Genomic DNA, 18,370 nt, shown 5'->3' on the forward strand with positions numbered 1-18,370 from the left:
AACCCTAACGGCTTTGTCCCTGTGGACCTCTCCTCTCGGCCAGTCTTACAATATCTGTAAAGAATTAATCATCCTGCAAACAATGACCAGCTTTATTTCAATTTTCTCGTACTTTTTAAATAAAAAGCAATCTAAATACGCACGTACCTATGAAACCAAGTGTCATTATGTTTTTGGATGTATCTTTTGTTTTTCGTATCAATAAATGTTTCTAAACGAAAAAAAATTCTCTTTGCCATTGAACACTGCCAACAGGAGAATTAAAAAAATGTTTCATATGATTTCTTATTTCCTTTGCATTTTTAAATGAACGCCCAACTGCAGCTTGAAGCGGTGTAAAGTCATTTCGATTTTTCCTCCATTCACCTTCAACTAAATTTCCACTAGAGTCATAATAATCGTCAAATCCTGGTGGACAGTATATTCTGTTGTTCATCAATAAATTGTGTAATACGCAACATACCAACACAATTTTAGACACACGCTGTGGGGAGTGTCGCAATGGTTGAATCAAACAAAGCCATTTTCTCGATAAAATGCCGAAGGCATTCTCTATACATCTTCTAGCCGTACTTAAACGGTAATTAAGGCTGTGTGCGAGTTGACCTAAATTTTAGTACCTAAACTAATTTTCCCCTGGAAATTTCTAGCACTGCTACAATTTAGGAAAACAGCTGCTATAACTGTGCGAGTTCGTTTGACAACCTAAATTTTTTGTTTTGGAATTTGAATTTGTTTGCTTTTAATAAATACATCTATAAAATGAATAATTTTGTGGTAGCTTTGGGACTATTTAACAATATAATAAATTTGCAACAGAAAAGGAGAATGCTCCATCCTGGCATCTATAAAAGAATCCGTTTGCTCTTCTGACCCTGCGAAATAATATACATCCATCGAATTACACATATACTTATCTGAGTGCAAAAGTCAAATAAATTTTTACTTACATCTTTCTGAATATTTTCTTTTTTGTGCCATAGCAATGATAAAAACTATTTAAAACATCAAAAAATCGTTGTTCGCTCGCTCACATATATTTGACTGTTCAATTTAGGTTGAAAAGTATGCTCGCAGAAAATCTAAATTGTTCCTATTCACTGCGTTACCGAGACTTTCCAGTGATTTAGGATTTTTCTCTATTTAGGTAGCAATTTAGACGTACTCGCACACAGCCTAAATATTTTTTCTTCCTCTTTCAGTACTGTTCTTGAATGTGGTTTGTATGGTTTCATAATCCGTTTACCGAGTGTAAATGCATCATCAGCAATAAAATGAAATGGTACTTTACATCCATCGATTTCAGTGTCTGGAGGTAAGGGCAATTCGTCTCCATAGATTTGTCGCCCAATCCTGTCCAATCCAAATATGCCGCCGATCGAATAAAATTTCTACAAATAAAAATTAAACATTTATTCAGTCTTGGGGAATGAATAAGTTTATTTGTATCGTTTCTGTACAAAATGTACCTTGTAATTGTAGAAAAGGGTGCCAGAGTGCTTAGGACAAGTTATCGCAATATGCTTGCCATCTATGGAACCGAGACAATTCGGACAATTCCACCGCCTCTTAAATTCATTGGCGACCCTAAGCCAGTTTTCATTCGTGAACTCCATAAATACATATTGAAATTCATATATTATAGCATCACACACTTGACTTATTCTATAAATTGACGATATGTGACGGCCAATAGTACCAGATGCCAAACTTCCAAAACTAATGCCTAACGCATTTCCCCTGGTATTCGATCTTTTGGTCATGTGTTCCTTTTATATTTCAAATGTACTTCAATTTTCCCATATATCATATTGAATGTTTCGCGATCCATGTGAAAATTCTGTAGAAAAAAACAACAACACAGCGATTTCTTTTGACAGCACCAAAATGGTGAAAACAATATTTCCCACATGTTCACCATAGATTCACGTTCACGCTCGCACTGAACTTTATATCAGGCTATAAGGATAAGGATTGGCGCGTTTGCACCATAAACCGTTCTGCTTAACCCACATCAAGACATCAAAGCGACGCATATTACGGCTCGGAACATAAAAATGGATTCTCTCAAGTAGGTATAACTCAGTCTCCAAATAAAGGCAGCGTATTCCAATTTGGAACGCACAAACGCAGTATATAGCATCTCAATAGTATAAGGATCAGTGAACTCGGAAGAATGACGCCAAACGAATGCAAGCATAGCAAAGAAATCGGCAATAGTTTTGTTTAAGTGCAGAGTGAAAGTGAGTTTTGGGTCGAAATGTACTCCCAGATCTTTAGTCTCACTTTTCGAGTCAAGGACAATATTTGCGATGGAGGAAGATGTTCTCTTGATTTAGAATAAGATACTTTGTGGCATTTATTGATATTAAGGGTAATGGCCTGGTTTTGCTTACGCGTAAAAGCACATTTAGCTCTTAATGTACATTTATCCATACAAAATTCGTCACCTAAATGCAACTCCATTTTTGCATTAAGAATCTAAATGCTAAAAGCAACACTGTGATTTTCCAAAATTTCCACGATTCGTGCATGGTTTAATGAGCTGCGTTTCAGTGATCGCCGATCGAGATTTCATTTATTATTTTACATTATTTGGATAGAGAAAAGTTACGCAAATTCAACATCGATGTGATGATGATAGAAATCTGGATCAATGTGTGATCAACTCTATTTATTTTGTTTCCTAATTAAGTGAGGAAATTTTAATTGACAGCACCAACAAATGAATATATACACAAACATATGTTTGGCTATGGTCAAAAAAATTCAAGTTTTTGTATTGAATTTTTGGTTTAAAATTTATTTTTTCCTTTTCAGTAGGGGTTTTTGCACATTATCTTCTGCGTGAGAATTGATCGTAATAGATACGGATCTGAATAAGCGACTGGAACACGGCTGTTTATCAAAAGCATACGATTTCGAACTCGCGCAAATATACATTTGCTGAATGTGTTTTTGCTGTATTTAAATGCAACATTTAGCGCTATCGAACATGTTTTTTCGAAGAGCGTTCATGCTATCGCATTTAGCAAAAGTACATTAGGTTTGTATAGTAACCAATAGTCAGTACTAATTTGTACTGAAACCAGCAAATTTTTACTGGAAAACTTTATGATAGCCCAAATAATTTGCAAGAGAGCACTGAATCGAGAGCGTACCAACACGGGAGAGCTGCAAATTCTTGCTAGTGAAATTTTTACTCGCAGAAATTAGCTAGCCAGAGAAGAAGAAGAATAAATGTCAAAAGCCGCCATTTGTTGAATTGGTTTAGCACAAACAAAAGTAAAATGAGTGGAAATCGAAATATTAATGATGTACTGGACTGTGTAAGTGCTTGTGTGTAAAGCAAAAAGTTTAAAACTGATTTATAAATAGTAAAATGTTAACAGCAGAATGTCAAAACAGTGCAACAACTGTTTTTCTGCTAGTTTTCTCTTCTTCTCAATTTTACGCTTTTATTTTGCTTTTGCGCTCTCGCTGCAATGTTTTACTGGAGAAGTTACTATACAAACCTATTTACGGGAGTTCGAAATCCCATGCGTTTGACAAACAGCCGTGTTCCAGTCGCTTATTCAGATCCGTATCTATCACGATCAATTCGCACAGAGAAGATAACGTGCAAAAAACCCTACTGAAAAGGGAAAAAGAAATTTTAAACAAAAAATTCAATACAAAAACTTTAATTGTTTTAACCATAACCGAAAATTTGTTTGTGTATATATTCATTTGTCGGTGCTGTCAATTGAAATTTCCTCAATTAAAAAGGAAGAAAACAAACAGAGTTGAGCACAAATTCAGCCAGATTTCTGTCAGTATCATATCGATGTTGAATTTGCGCAACTTTCATTTTTCCAAAAAATTTAAAATAATGAATGAAATCTCGATCGATGATCACAAAAACGCAGCTTGCAGCTGTATACGCGAAAAAGCAATGTTGCCACTTTTTCTCATTAAACCATTTTCGAATCGTGGCCATTTTTGAAGATCACAGGATTGCTTATAGCATTTAGACCCTTAATGCAGAAATGGAGTTAAATTTAGTTGCATTTAGGTGACGAATTTTGTATGGATAAATGTACATTTAGAGTAGCATTTAGAGCTTAATGCGCTAAATGTGCTTTTCCGCGTAAGCAAAAAGAGCCCATAAGCCGATTCTGAACACACCACGTGAAAACCCTGTTATGGGCTTTTTTTGCTTACGCGTAAAAGCACATTTAGCGCATTTGCCCAAGAACACATAGCTAGAGTTGCGACAGAGTTGCATTGGCTTCAGTTTATCAAGTTTATTCAGTGAAATCGCTGGAGAAATTTATCAGAAATGTGTAAACTAGTTTCCATACAAATTTTGACAGTTCATTTATAAGGTTTACACAATTAAAAGTTTATACGGTTTACAATGCATTTATAAGGTTTGATGAATACCCTTATTGTTAATTGGCTAGCCGAATCAAGGTATGAATACAAGAAAAATGTTGTTAACCGAAAGAAACTGAAAGAAAAGAATTTTGGTTTTGTTTGTTTTTTTTTTTTTGTGGCAAAACTGTAAACAAAGGACGTAAGAAATGTCAGCGAAAACACTAATACCATGTTCGGAGCGAAAGTATTGGGTTTATGGGCTGAAAGCTGTTCGCACCGGCTGTTAGTGTTTTCGTTGACATTTCTTTCATCCTTAGTTTACAGTTTTGCTACGAAAAAACAAAATCAAAATCTTTGTCTATCATTTTCTTATCATTAGCACCCTTTTTCCCTTGTTCATATTTTAATTTGGCCAGCCAATTGACAATAAATCCAAACTAGCGTATTAAAGATGATAAAATATGACTTCCACTTCGATAAATAATCGGAAAAACTAGTGCGAACACCTATTGGAATGAGTGGAACTTGAGTTCTCAAGTAGTTTTCAGCGAAAACTGGTTTCCGTTTGACAGATTTTACATGGACGAAAACACAAGTTTTAGGTCGAAAGCCAGTTATAGCAACGCAAACATGTTTTCGATGTCGATACGAACATGGTATAACAGCCGGTGCGAACAGCTTTCAGTTCACAATCCCAAAACTCGTTTTCAAAGTGTTTTCGTTGTCGGTTCGAACATGGTATTAGCCGGTACAACGACAAAATGGCTTTAAATTTGTATGATTTTTGACAAGCAATTGGAGTGCTACAGTTTCACGGCTATACTCAATCCCGACTCTTGCATCCTCGTTCGCGCGCTCTGGGTAACGTGAGCAATACATGTACGAGATGCGGTAACCTACCCAAGTGGAGCCTTGGGCCACGTCAGAAAGAGGAGCTTCGGTGGGGCAGAGTCTGTTCACCAGTAGGTGCGGCTTCAAGCCGCTAGGCATCCAAAGATCTATTCTATGAGCGCTTGGAGCGCACATACAAGCGCTGCCCCCGAAATGATATCAAAATCGTGCTTGGCGACTTCAATGCCAGGGTGTGCAAGGAAGGGATTTTTGGAACCACTGTCGGAAAATTCAGACGTACACTGCGGGGCCCAAACATCGACTCGAACCACTATCTTGTTGCAGCTAAGATACGCTCCCGCCTCTGTGCAGCAAAAAATGTGTGCCCAAAAATGCAAGGAAAGCTTAACGTCGAAAAGCTACTATCACAACCAAGTGTGGAAGAAGTAGTTGGATTTCAGCGAGCCCGAAAGAACAACTGGTACGATGAGAAATGCCGGGAATCTGAAGAGAAAAAAGATGCCGCCTACAGGGCCACGCTGCGATCGGGCGCTGCGCGTGATATGTGGGACAGCTATAGGGAAATGAAGACTGCGTGAGCTTAGACTGCGAAGAACTTAAAATGCTGGCCGACAGGAAAAATGCCCAAAAATCTTACCAGAAAGTTAGGCGACTTACGGAAGGTTTCAAGACCAGGGTGAACTCCTGTAAGAACAACAATGGCGACCAATTCAGGGCATTTTAAGGTCTGCGCATTACGCGAAAATGGACGAGGAACTTCGAAGGCCCGTGTTGGGTTTCATGGCCACTACCACCACAGGGCGGCAATTTCCACAGCAGCGCACACAGCCCATGGTAGTCAGGCAACACACGTCCCTCATCCCTCGCATAACAACACGTGTTCCGAACCACACGAAGCTCCTTCAATTCAACTGCAATTGACTTCAGAGCGAGATCGAGGAGATAACCGTCTTCATGGGAAGGCATGAAATATTGATAGCTGCGGTCCAAGAGACGAAGTTGCACAGCAATTCAACATTGTTGAATTGCGCCGGATACAATGTGCACCGTCGAGATCGCGAGCGAGATAATGGTGGTGGCCTAGCGTTCATCACGCACCACACCGTGTAGTATCGTCTTATCGAAGCAGACATCGACCACAGGGATACCATCCTGGAATGTTAAGGTATTGCTATCTGGTCAGGCGATGTCGAGCTCGAAATATTTTTTTTTATTTATTAAGCCAATGAATACAATAAAAATTCTTATAGGCTAAGTAGAAAATAGTTTGACATTATTAATACATAATAAGAAAAAATAAAACTACTTATAAAAAAGATTCAGAGAGTTCCTAAAGCGATTTTTTTAAGTTGACAAATCGATATCAACATATTTATAAATTCTGTTGAATTCAATTAAGGCTCTAGTGATGGGAGCATTTCGTGCATATAGAGCCCTAAAAATACCAACATGGGAAATCTCTGAGCAGCGTAGAGGTCTGGCAGGTATATTAAAGAAAATCCCCTCAAGGAGTACGGGACAGTCTACAACACCACAGACTAGATCGAAAACAAAAGATAAAGAAAGGATTATTCTCCTACTTTGCAAGGATTTTAAGTTTATCAAAAGGCATCTCGATTCATAGGTGGGATAGGGTCCGAAAAGCGTAAGTTATGTAGCGCAAAGCGTAAGAAAACTTTTTGGATCCGCTCAATCCTAGCAATATGACACGTATAATAAGGAGACCAGATAAAGGACGCGTATTCAAGCCTGGAGCGTACAAAAGCCATATACAAAATTTCAGTGTATACGGGTCGGTGAATTCCCTACCATGGCGCCTTACAAAAACAAGCATGGAATACGATTTTGTAATAATAAAATTTATATGATTAGCGAATGTAAACTTTTAGTCAAAAATTACTCCAAGGTCCTTAATTTCATTTAAACGCTGTAGTGGCGACATGGAAATATGATAAGAGCCCTGAATAATATTACAACGTTTAGCATAGGTAACGTAAAAGCATTTATTTGTATTCTAACATTATCGATATCGTTTTGCATCAATTGAGAATCGAGAGAGTTACTGACCGGAGAATAAATCTTAAGATCATCCGCGTAAAGCAGAAACTTTGACGAGGAGAAACATGTACAGATATCGTTAATAAACAAGGCAAAAAGCAATGGACTCAGGATGCTACCTTGCGGGACTCCTGAGCGTGCAACAAAAGGCAGAGACCTAACATTGTCGAAAACAACCATGCAACGACGATTGTGTAAGTACGATGAAATCCAGCTCAGGAAAACTGAGTGGAAACCGATGCAGGCTAATTTTTTTAACAGGATACCATGGGACACCCTATCGAAAGCCTTAGAAAAATCAGTATAGACCGTGTCAACCTGAAGCGCTGATTGGAAAGCAGTTATGCAGTCATCTGAAAACACTGCTAAATTTGATACCGTTGAGCGGCCCGGTATAAAGCCATGCTGGTGCGGACATATTGAATTCTTAGCAGCAGATAAAAGTTTGTCTTGGACAATGCACTCAAAGAGTTTTGACGTGGCAGAAAGCTTTGAAAAGGGTCTGTAGTTGCTGATATCGTTTTTGTTACCACTTTTAAAAATGGGAGTGATGAAAGCTAATTTCCAATTATCTACAAAAGTGCCCGACGATAAGGATTTATTAAAAATTTCCAATAATGGATACACTAAAGATTCACACTGTTTAAACAAAAGTGCAGACAAACCATCATCGTCAGTTTGTGAGGAGGGTTTAAGCCGAGCAATGCCACTTAGCACATCCTCAGAAGTAAGTGTTAATTTGCCAAATTCAAGAGATTGTTGAATATCGAAAGAAACGTTCTCATCGCTTTTGGAATCAGTTGTGAAATTGGACTTAAAAAATTCAGCGAATAAATTAGCGGCTTCTGTAGGAGTATTAGCAGCATTGTCACCCATAAAAAGTGCCGACGGAATGCTGGAACAAGATTTTTTCGAATTAACGAAATGCCAAAATGCTTTTGGATTTGATTCTAAGTTGGTTTCAAAACTAAGGACATAGGCGCATATTCATAGTCATATTTAGTACTCAACTAAGTCGAAACTATTCTAAGTCACAACTAAAGCTATTCATAGTCGCCTTAGTTTCGACTTTTTTGGCTAAGTACCAACTTAAAATTTAGTTTCGGCTGCAGCTGCAACTAAGTCGTAACTAGGAAGAAGTATTTTATCAAGTTAAGGGAAAACAGACGAAATATGTAAAAATTAAGTTGGTAGAGGGTGAATTTGATAATATTGAATTATCTCCAATTAAAATTTACAAAGATCGATCCATTTTAATCGGAAGATGAAATTAAATGCGTATTACAATTCGAATAAAGCTACATCACAATTTTATAATTGGAATAATCTAGATAAATTCTCAAATAATAAGTCAGTTTCACGGTAGTTCTTTTAAAGTAAATGTGTGCATAAGATTTAGATATCTACTATTTGTATGTTTCACAGCATGCTTCGATAAACATCGACTTCACATCACTGCGGTTGTTCTGGCTATTTCACACAATTAACAAGAAAATGATACCTTATTCTTTTGCATAATCATGCAATGAAAATAAAAATTACATAAACCGATGATCAAACTTGACATTATTTAATAAAAATGTAATTTTTCCAAAATTTCGTAAAGAAAAATCGATACATTTTCACACTCGTTTTGCTATATCGTAAACTAAGTCGAAACTACTTAGTAGAAGTCAAGAATGATAGAATACAAGACTGCGCCGATCAGAGAGGATTTTTGAGAATAACTTTTGTGTGACGTCCCACTGGTGCAATTGCGAGAGAGAAATGACAAAACGTGAGCAAGAATGGAAGAAGAAGAAAAAATGTTGCAAGGAAAATGTAAACAAGTTGCACCAGTGTGACGTCATGCAAACAACGATTCTGTCACATTCGTTAAGAGAGGAATAGCGGTCCGAGATCGGCGCAACCTTTGTATTCTCTCAATCGTGAGTAGAAGTCTGAAATGCGACTATGAATAGAGGTAAATTTTAAGTTGGTACTTAAATTTAAGTTGCAACTTTGTTAGTTTCGACTTAGTTGCTGGACTATGAATACGCGCCATAGTTTCTATGCAAAAATTTATCCAAACGTACGAATTCATTGGAGTATTTTTTATACTGGCCGAAGTAAACATTATTATTACTTTTTTTGAACTTACGAAGAAACTTGTTTTTCTTATTTCGTAGTCTCATTAAAGCTGCATTGTGCCATGGCACCTTGTAATGCTTTTTTGTTAATACTGAAACAGTACATTTGCAAATGTCTACAACAGTACTTCTAAAGATCTCGAAACACTCGGAGACATCACAGTGGTGAAACAAGTTATCCCAGTTGACATCCAACAAAAGACCATTCAATTTCAAAAAATCGCATTGCTTAAAGTTAAATGATAGGCTAGAATTAGCATTGCTAAGTTTAGAAAATTTATAAAAGTTTAAAATCAACAACTACAGATACATGGTGCATGTCTGTTTTAGTTATGGGAAAATTACACTCCTGTAAAGAAAAATTTACAGTTTAACTTAAAAATATGAAGTCTAAAGTGCGACCAAGTTTATTGGGGAAACCAATTAATTTGCATGAGATCTATACTTAAAAAGCTATCAACTAGATAAATTTCACTATTGCTATTAACATCACACGCAATGAGAGCTGATTTGGAAATGGTGCGCGACCAATTAACATTGCAGAGGTTAAAGTCACCCAGCACGCAAAGATGATCACCTCCTACTGTATTCAAAGCGAGAGATGTAATGTCGACATGTGCTGTGCAAATGCTGTGGCTACTATTTGGCGGAATATATGAAGCAGCAACAACAAGGGAGTCGGAAGTACCACGAATTCTAACACACAGTTGATCGAGCATGGTGCTTACATTGCACAGCGATAAGAACGCCCCCACCTCTTGCTAAGCCAGTTAGAGTGGAGTTTCTATCTTTACGAAAGACGTTGTAAAGGTTAGAGTCGAAATATTCATCACTGTAGAAGTTTTCATTCAGCCAAGTCTCAATGATGACTATAACGTCGTATTCAAGATGAGAACTAAACAGCCGCACAAGCTGAGATTTAGTTCTTAGTCCAGAAATGTTTTGCATGTAGATTTTCAGGCGGCACTGTTCTATACTTGAGCCGATCGTTGGCCGTCAGACGTCGGTTGAAGCTCTTCGTTTTTTTGGAAAAAAGCAAAAAGGGCGTACAACTACGTTAGCAGGCCACAGCTCAGGCAGTAATAGCTTCGAGTATGAATTTACGTGTACACCCAGTTTGAAATTAATACTTTTGAGAGTACTAGCGTGGACACCTTTCTTGACAAGGCTGTAGCAAAACATCGAATTCTTATCGATACCAGTGTGATTTGAGATAAACTCTTTAACCATATCAGCCGTGACTGAATTTGAAAAGGGCGAAAGATGCAGCCATTTATAACGTTCGGCTACTGCAAGCTCAGTGTTAGAGTTCGAACCAACAAAAAGTTGTTTAATATTAGTAGAGTAGTAGTTAGAGGTAGCAATAGCTGCAGTTTGCTCAATATTAGTTTTCCTTTTGTTTTCGACATTCTTTCCATTTGAGCTGTGCGATCGCGAATCGGCTATATTATTGTTATTGACAACATTTTCACTTGTTTTGTGTAGAGAGTTAGGGCAACGCGAAGCACGGTGCAGCGAACAAAGGTGGCGCCGTCAGTGGTACCGCTACTTTGGTTTTGCCGATTTTGACAGTTGTGGTAACTTGTAAATAAACCTTTGTTTACAAATCAGCGAAAGAGAAATTTGAATTGTAAGTGAAAAATCAGTTTAAATTGTGTTAATTTGCAATTTGTGAGTGATTTTTGAGTTGAAGACTGCGTAAAAACTAATAAAATGAAGTGCGGTGTGTTAAATTGGGACAGCCATCAAGATACAAGATGCGTAGATGCAAGTGTAGCGCAGTTTTCTGCAGCAGCCTTAATTGCAAAGCAATGGAGTGCACTAAAACCTTTGCTGAAGCAGCCTCAATTGCAAGGCAATGGAGTGCACTAAAATGTTACCTATTCTCTAATAGATTAGGTAAAAATGCAATATTTTCGCATTTAGCAAAATTAAAACACGTTTTTCGCTGTAAAGTGAACTGTTTTGGCAGTTTCAACTCTTTCTTCTTTTCGCTCTATTCTTTGTTTACTTGTGGTACACAAATGTCAACGCCCAGGACGGCGCAATCTTGTATTCTATCATTCTTGAACGCGAAGGAGAAGAAGCAATAGGTGCAGTTTGCTCAACGGGGACAGCAGCAGGCAGAAGTGGCGTTTTTGCGTTAGCTAATTCTGATTGAGAGGAGTCAGAAGCAGCAGCAGCAGCATTAGCATATGATAACGGCAGCAATTTATCTACGGCATCATCATCAGTAGGCAAGGAACCAGTAGTACAGTGCTTAAGAGAGCCAGATTTTATGTCATTGCAGAGCAGCGATACATTTTCTCTTAAGTGTGTGACGTTTTGGGACAACATACCAACGGCAGGCGAGAGATTGTTTTCAAATAACGTTTTCTGAACAGACTGAAGTTGTTCTTGTAACCCCTCCACTTTTTTTATAAGCAGCAACTTGTCCTCATGAAGAGCATTGATTAATGAGAGAGCTTTTTGATGATCAGCTCTTAAAGCAGCGATTTCACTAAGCACAGTTTGCATTATATCAGAGACATTACCTTTCTGCTTCTCAAGCCCAGTTCCGATAGTTTCTTGTTGTTGGGTAGTGAGCATGGGAGAAGTGCATTGAACTTGCGGGCGTTGGGAGTGCATTTCGAATGCATTATGACTTTCGGTATTCGATGATGTTTTAGCGGCAGCGTTAATCAGCGGGGGCGAGCGAACACAACGCACAGACTGACACACGTCACAATAGAATGGCCGATTAGTTTTTTGCAAGAAATCCAAGTCAGTTTGCGATAGATTAACGCACTTTGCATGAAAAAAATCAATGCATTTATTGCACTGAATCTTAGACTTTATGCGGTCGACCTTTTGACCACAAACACAAGGCATTGTCAAAAGCGAAATCAAATAGTAAATGTAAATGTACTAGTGTTCAAGTAAAACGAGTAAACAGAGCGTTTTACTCTCGCACATAACCAGGCATGAGCAGAGAGTTAGCAGGTGCTAAAAGAGCGTAAGCGTCGCGTATAGAAGCGAGAGCGCAGCGATGAGAACTCGACGGAATGCAAAATGAATTAGGCACACTAACACATTCTCACTTTTAGCTCACGCTTGTTTGTGGTAGTGCCCACCTCTGCACATAAAAAACGCACACGATAGAAATTAAAATATCCGCACCGACAAGCACAGAGCAGAAACACGTCCGAACCGTATGACAGACAAAAGCATCTAATAAGGTGAAAACCGTATGGTCGTAGGGGAACATATTTGGCTGAGCAGATAGACAATTCGCCATTCTGCACAATGAACGACGACGCACCCACCAGGATTATGGGCGGGATAACAATAGTAAGCGCTGGTCTGATAAACAGCATATCATGGCGACCTATGCTGACCTTGGTATCAGACCATCTTCCCATAGTAATTTCGATCGATAAACCTGCCGACTTTGCCTCCGCGGAACACCGGACCTATATTAGCTTTACCAAAGCTGCCCTCCCCACACCAACCGACGTTCACCTAGGTGAACGTAAGCTTCGCAGGGTTGTCACTGCTGCTAAAGCTTGCTTCGTGCCTGCAGGCTGGATAACGGACCCCCTCAAAACTTTCCTGCTAAAGCGGCTGTTCTAGCCGATGAGCGTGACAACCTTCATCAGGCCGATCGCGGAAATTTCCGTATCAGGGATCTCAACACGGAGATTCAGCAGCTTGTGAACGTACATAAGCGGAGAGAGCATCTGAAGACTTGCAGCTTCACCTCTGGTGTGGGTAAGCTTTGATCAACCATGAGGTCACAGTCGAATGAGACAAAGGACGAGGACAGAGTCGAAATATCTTTCGGCGACCGCACTTGTCAGACCCGGAGCAATGCGCGAGCTATTTTAGCCGGCAATTTATACTGCATCCTCCGGTTGAAAATCCAAGCATCGAGTGACAATAATCCTGCACAAATTACCAACAACAAGTGCGTCTCTTGTTTTCACTTGCGGTGAAATTCAGGTAGCCATCTGGAAAGCGAAAGCGTCCAAAGCAATTGGACCCAACGGAATATGCATGTTGAAGCTGAAAAATTTGGGTCCTGCGGGAGTATACTATTTAGCCAAGGTTCTCAACCTGTCAGTGGCCACTCTCGTCATTCCAGACATCTGGAAGATGGGGTGAGTGGTCCCACTGCTCAAACCGTGGAAACCAGCCAACAAAGGAGGGTCTTATCGTCCGATAACACTCCTTTCTCCGGTAGCGAAGACACTAGAGGCCTTGCTACTCCCGTATTTTGCGAACCACTCGTCTACGGCAGGTGGTTGTGTGCCCAGCCCGGTCGCTGTCCGAAGTGCTGTGTTCTGTTATGTCTGCAGCTTCATCTACTGCGTCTTGCTTTGCCCCGGCAACCACATTGGTGCTGCATAATTTAGAACCGGCCCACAGTGTAAGATTTGACCCATCTAGCTGCTTTTAATTCTGTAATTCGAAAACTATTGAAGATAGACTAATGAAATTTTGCACAAGGTACGTTATAAGATAGGTGAAGCTTTTTACAAAAAATTTGTCATCTAGAGTTACTGTCACGCCACCCTATTATATAACTGCAATTTTTAAACAGGCAAAAACTTAAATATTTTACTAACTACAAAGGCTAAAATGCCCAAAATTGATCTTTAGAATTTCCCTATAACAAGGAAGTATAAACTGACAAAATGGACTTAAAAATATTTTTTTTTTTTTTAAATATGGGCGTGGAAAATATCGATAAAAAGTCAAGTTGGGTCAACAAAATTCCGTTATAAGTTTAATATTTCTTGCTCTGTTTACAAAAATTGGATACCATTGGAAAGGTAATGAATCAGGCTTTCTCTATTCAAAGCAAAAATACAAGAATTTGTCTCTGACGGGATAAAATGCAAACGAATTACTCGAAGAAAATGAAATTCATTTCATCAAAACCTGCATTTTCCAGCAGCTAAAATTGTGTTGCTTAAAATCTAAGAGGAGTGGCAAATAAACTGAAATACAAACTTTATCGAATAGTGGCGGATAACTAGTTTGCGGGTCTAATGAAATTAGTAAATTGCTAAAAATAAATTTAAGTTAACATCGTTTTACTTTAACATGAAATACTCAGTCCTAGTTTACTAAAATCCCAAAAATGTATATTCATTAAAAAGAACATACCTAATAAAATAAGACCAAAATAGTATTTTAACAATTGTTGCATAAATCACATAACAACGACAAATTAAACATTGAGATTCAGTTTCAAATATTCAAGTTTAAATATTATTGCGTTTGGTAATTTTCCAAATCAAACCCCGTACCGCCCTACACTTTGATTCAAATTTGTTAGTTGTTATTGTTTCGTCTTTATCAGGCATTTCTAAAATCATTTTTGACGTTGTTTTGAAATTTGGCGACATAAAGTAATGTAATTAATATTTTCTAGAATATGGAAATAATACACTGTGCGGCCGGCCAATTGCCTTGAATGTGCCAGCAACGTTTCTTTGTCTTTGCCTCAGGTATTGCCGGCTAGCGACTTAACGACCTTGTTGCGGCTCTGTACTTTGTGGACAAAAGCGGTTGTGTGCGCAGAGAAGGAGAGCAGACTGTCGAAAGTTACTCCGTGTATTTTTGAGTTATTTACCGTCGGAATTGGTGTGTCATCAACGTAGTCTGACCTCCCTCGTCCAGGTAGTAAACAAGGTTGCAGAGGAATTTTTAGGGGAGAGGGTTAGACTCCTAGCAGTGGAGAAGCGAAAAAGCTCGGAGAGATACCCGTTTACTTTCGAACACAAGTCATCAATTTCATTCCCAGTCGCCATTATCGAGCAATCGTCGGCGTAGGAGACAATCGAGACTCCCTCTGGTGGTTTAGGGAGCTCGGAAATATAATAGTTAAACAGTAATGGGGAAAGGACACCACCCTGTGGAACCCCCTGTTTTATTTTTCTAGGTTTGCTCGATTTGTCTCTAAACATTACTGACGAGTGCCGACCACTCATATAATTCGCCGACCACCGTTTGAATCTCTGTGGGAGAGAGGAGGCCTCTATATCTTCTAGCAGCGTAGAGTGGTTGACGGTATCAAACGCCTTTGACAGGTCCAACGCTACTAGAATAGTTCTCTCATAGGGCCGGTTGCGGTTTAGGCCACGTGTTATCTGAGTGTTTATGGCGTTAACTGCTGCTGTTGTGCTGTGCACTTTACGGAAACCATGCTGATGATTCGCTGGGGTCAAGTGGTTCGCAAAATACGGGAGTAGCAAGGCCTCTGGTGTCTTCGCTACCGGGGAAAGGAGTGTTATCGGACGATAATACCCTCCTTTGTTGACTGGTTTCCACGGTTTGAGCAGTGGGACCACTCTCCCCATCTTCCAGATGTCTGGAATGACGAGAGTGGCCATTGACAGGTTGAGAACCTTGGCTAAATAGTATACTCCCGCAGGAACCAAATTTTTCAGCTTCAACATGCATATTCCGTTGGGTCCAACTACTTTGGAGGCTTTCGCTTTCTAGATGGCTAGCTGAATTTCACCGCACTTGTTGTTGGTAGTTTGTGCAGGATTCTTGTCACTCGATGCTTGGCAGTATAAATTGCTGGCAATGCAGTATAAATTGCCGGCTAAAATAGCTCGCGTATTGCTCCGGGTCCGACAAGTACGGTCGCCGAAAGATATTTCGAGTCTGTCCTCGTGCTTTGTCGTATTGGACTGTGACCTCATGGTTGATCAAAGCGTACCCACGCCAGAGGTGAAGCTGCAAGTCTTCCGATGCTCTTTCCGCTTATGTACGTTCACAAGCTGCCAAATCTCCGTGTTGAGATCCCTGATACGGGAATTTCCGCGATCGGCCGGACGAAGGTTGTCACGCTCATCGGCTAGAACAGCCGCTTTAGCAAGAAAGTTTGGAGGGGGTCCGTTATACAGCCTGCAGGCACGAAGCGAGCTTTAGCAGCAGTGACAACCCTGCGGAACTTACGTTCACCTAGGTGAACGTTGGTTGGTGTGGGGAGGGCAGCGAAGGTGCTTTCAGTAAATTTGGCGAAGCCATTCCAATCAGCTTTGGTAAAGTTAATATAGGTCCGGTGTTCGGCGGAGGCAAAGTCGGCAGGTTTATCGATCGAGATGTCTATGGGCATATGGTCTGATACCGAGGTCAGCATAGGTCGCCATGATATGCTGTTTATCAGACCAGCGCTGACTATTGTTATGTCTGGCGAGCTGCAGCAGCTGCCCATAATCCTTGTGGTAGCGTCGTCGTTCATTGTGCAGAATGGCGAATTGTCTATCTGCTCAGCCAAATATGTTCCACTACGACCATACGGTTTTCACCTCTGAGGAGCGCACCTATTTCAGGGTGATATCCTGCCGGGCAGCTAGTGACAGGTGGTATATAATCGTAAAATATTGCGAGCTCGACTTCGCCTGACCAGATAGCAATACCTTAACATTCTAGGATGGCATCCCTGTGGTCGATGTCTGCTTCGATAATACGATATTGCACAGTGTGGTGTGTGATGAATGCTAGGCCACCACAATAATCTCGCTCGCGATCTCGACGGTGCACATTTTATCCGGCGCAATTCAACAATGTTGAATTGCTGTGCAACTTCGTCTCTTGGACCGCAGCTATCAATATTTCATGCCTTCCCATGAAGACGGTTATCTCCTCGATCTCGCTCTGAAGTCAATTGCAGTTGAATTAAAGGAGCTTCGTGGGGTTCGGAACACGTGTTGTTATGCGGGGGATGAGGGATGTGTGTTGCCTAACCGCCATTGGCTGCGTGCGCTGCTGTGGAAATTGCCGCCCTGTGGTGGTAGTGGGTGCCATCGCAATTGGGGTTTGTGACCATGAAACCCAACACGGGCCTTCGAAGTTCCTGGTCCAATGTCGCGTGGTGCGCATACCTGAACATGCCCTGAATCGATCGCCATTGTTGTTCTTACAGGAGTTCACCCTGGTCTTGAAACCTTCACATATCAATATTGGCCCGTAGTCATAGTCAAAATAAAGTCGACTTTAAAGTTAGTTGCAGCTTTTTGACATAATTTTCAATAGGATATCTGTCAAAAAAGCTGCAACTAACTTTAAAGTCGACTTTATTTTGACTATGACTACGGGCCATTCTCTCAATCAAAGCTCGTTTTTTAATCACCCCGTTTCCACAGGCAAGTCTCAGATTATTAGCCGTCAAATTTGTTGTGCTTGTTATTCTCAAATTTCAAGGAAAATTTATGTTTCTTCTCTGTGCTACCGTGATCACGTTTTTCTGCTATATTAAGCAATATAAATATATTTTAACTTAACATTTTATTAAAAAAAATACCTTTAAAACCCTCTTTTCCTTGCTAGCGTCCATTTTTGTTTACTTTTACATTTGCCATTTCTCCTCTTCTTCGCAAAAACAATCGATAAAACTAGGATGGACACCGAAAAGTTATCGGTTAAATCTGAGACTATTTTATAATTACAGATTAACAAGGGAGTAATTTTATATGGCTAATCTCTTTTTCTAATTACAGATTAGGAAGTTAAGCTCGAAAATGAGGATAATCTACTTACATGTGAACCTAGTATTAAAGTGAAAGTACATAACATCCATTGCGACAGCGTCACCGCCACCATCACCATCACTGCCAACGATGCTTCGGCGTCAAGTCATACACAATTCGTTTGACATTGCGCCCGAAAAATCATAAACTCGCTACTCTTTGCAAAATTGGCATTTCACTTTTTCATTTATTTTATTAGGTTTTCCTCCTATTTTTTCATTTCGGATTTCCATATATATTAAAATTTTGGTAATTATCTAGGGTGGGGTAACAACCCATAAAAAAGGTGCGGAAAAGTCGGGAGGGGTACCAAACGACGCGTTTCGGACCCCTAATAACAATCCGGAGGGGGAGGGGGGCTAATATTATTAACCATTTAAAAGTTATGAACAAAAAACTTTTGTTAAATCTCGTTGTTTTCTATGAGCAATTACACCAACAAAG

At 39.7% G+C, this 18,370-nt stretch overlaps 1 protein-coding gene across 1 annotated transcript; it reads right to left on the reverse strand.

The window, feature by feature from the left end:
• Positions 1-1,009: 1,009 nt before the first annotated feature.
• LOC118739808 lies at positions 1,010-2,293 on the reverse strand. Its single transcript, XM_036471314.1, has 2 exons — positions 1,470-2,293; positions 1,010-1,391 (listed from the first exon to the last, which is right to left on the reverse strand). Exons 1-2 carry the CDS (start codon positions 1,761-1,763, stop codon positions 1,140-1,142), a joined length of 546 nt encoding a protein of 181 aa, XP_036327207.1. The 5' UTR covers positions 1,764-2,293; the 3' UTR covers positions 1,010-1,139.
• Positions 2,294-18,370: the final 16,077 nt, after the last annotated feature.

Source organism: Rhagoletis pomonella, unplaced genomic scaffold (assembly GCF_013731165.1).
Source record: "Rhagoletis pomonella isolate Grant_MI unplaced genomic scaffold, Rhpom_1.0 Rhpom_scaffold_00005, whole genome shotgun sequence".
Lineage (NCBI taxonomy): Eukaryota > Metazoa > Arthropoda > Insecta > Diptera > Tephritidae > Rhagoletis > Rhagoletis pomonella.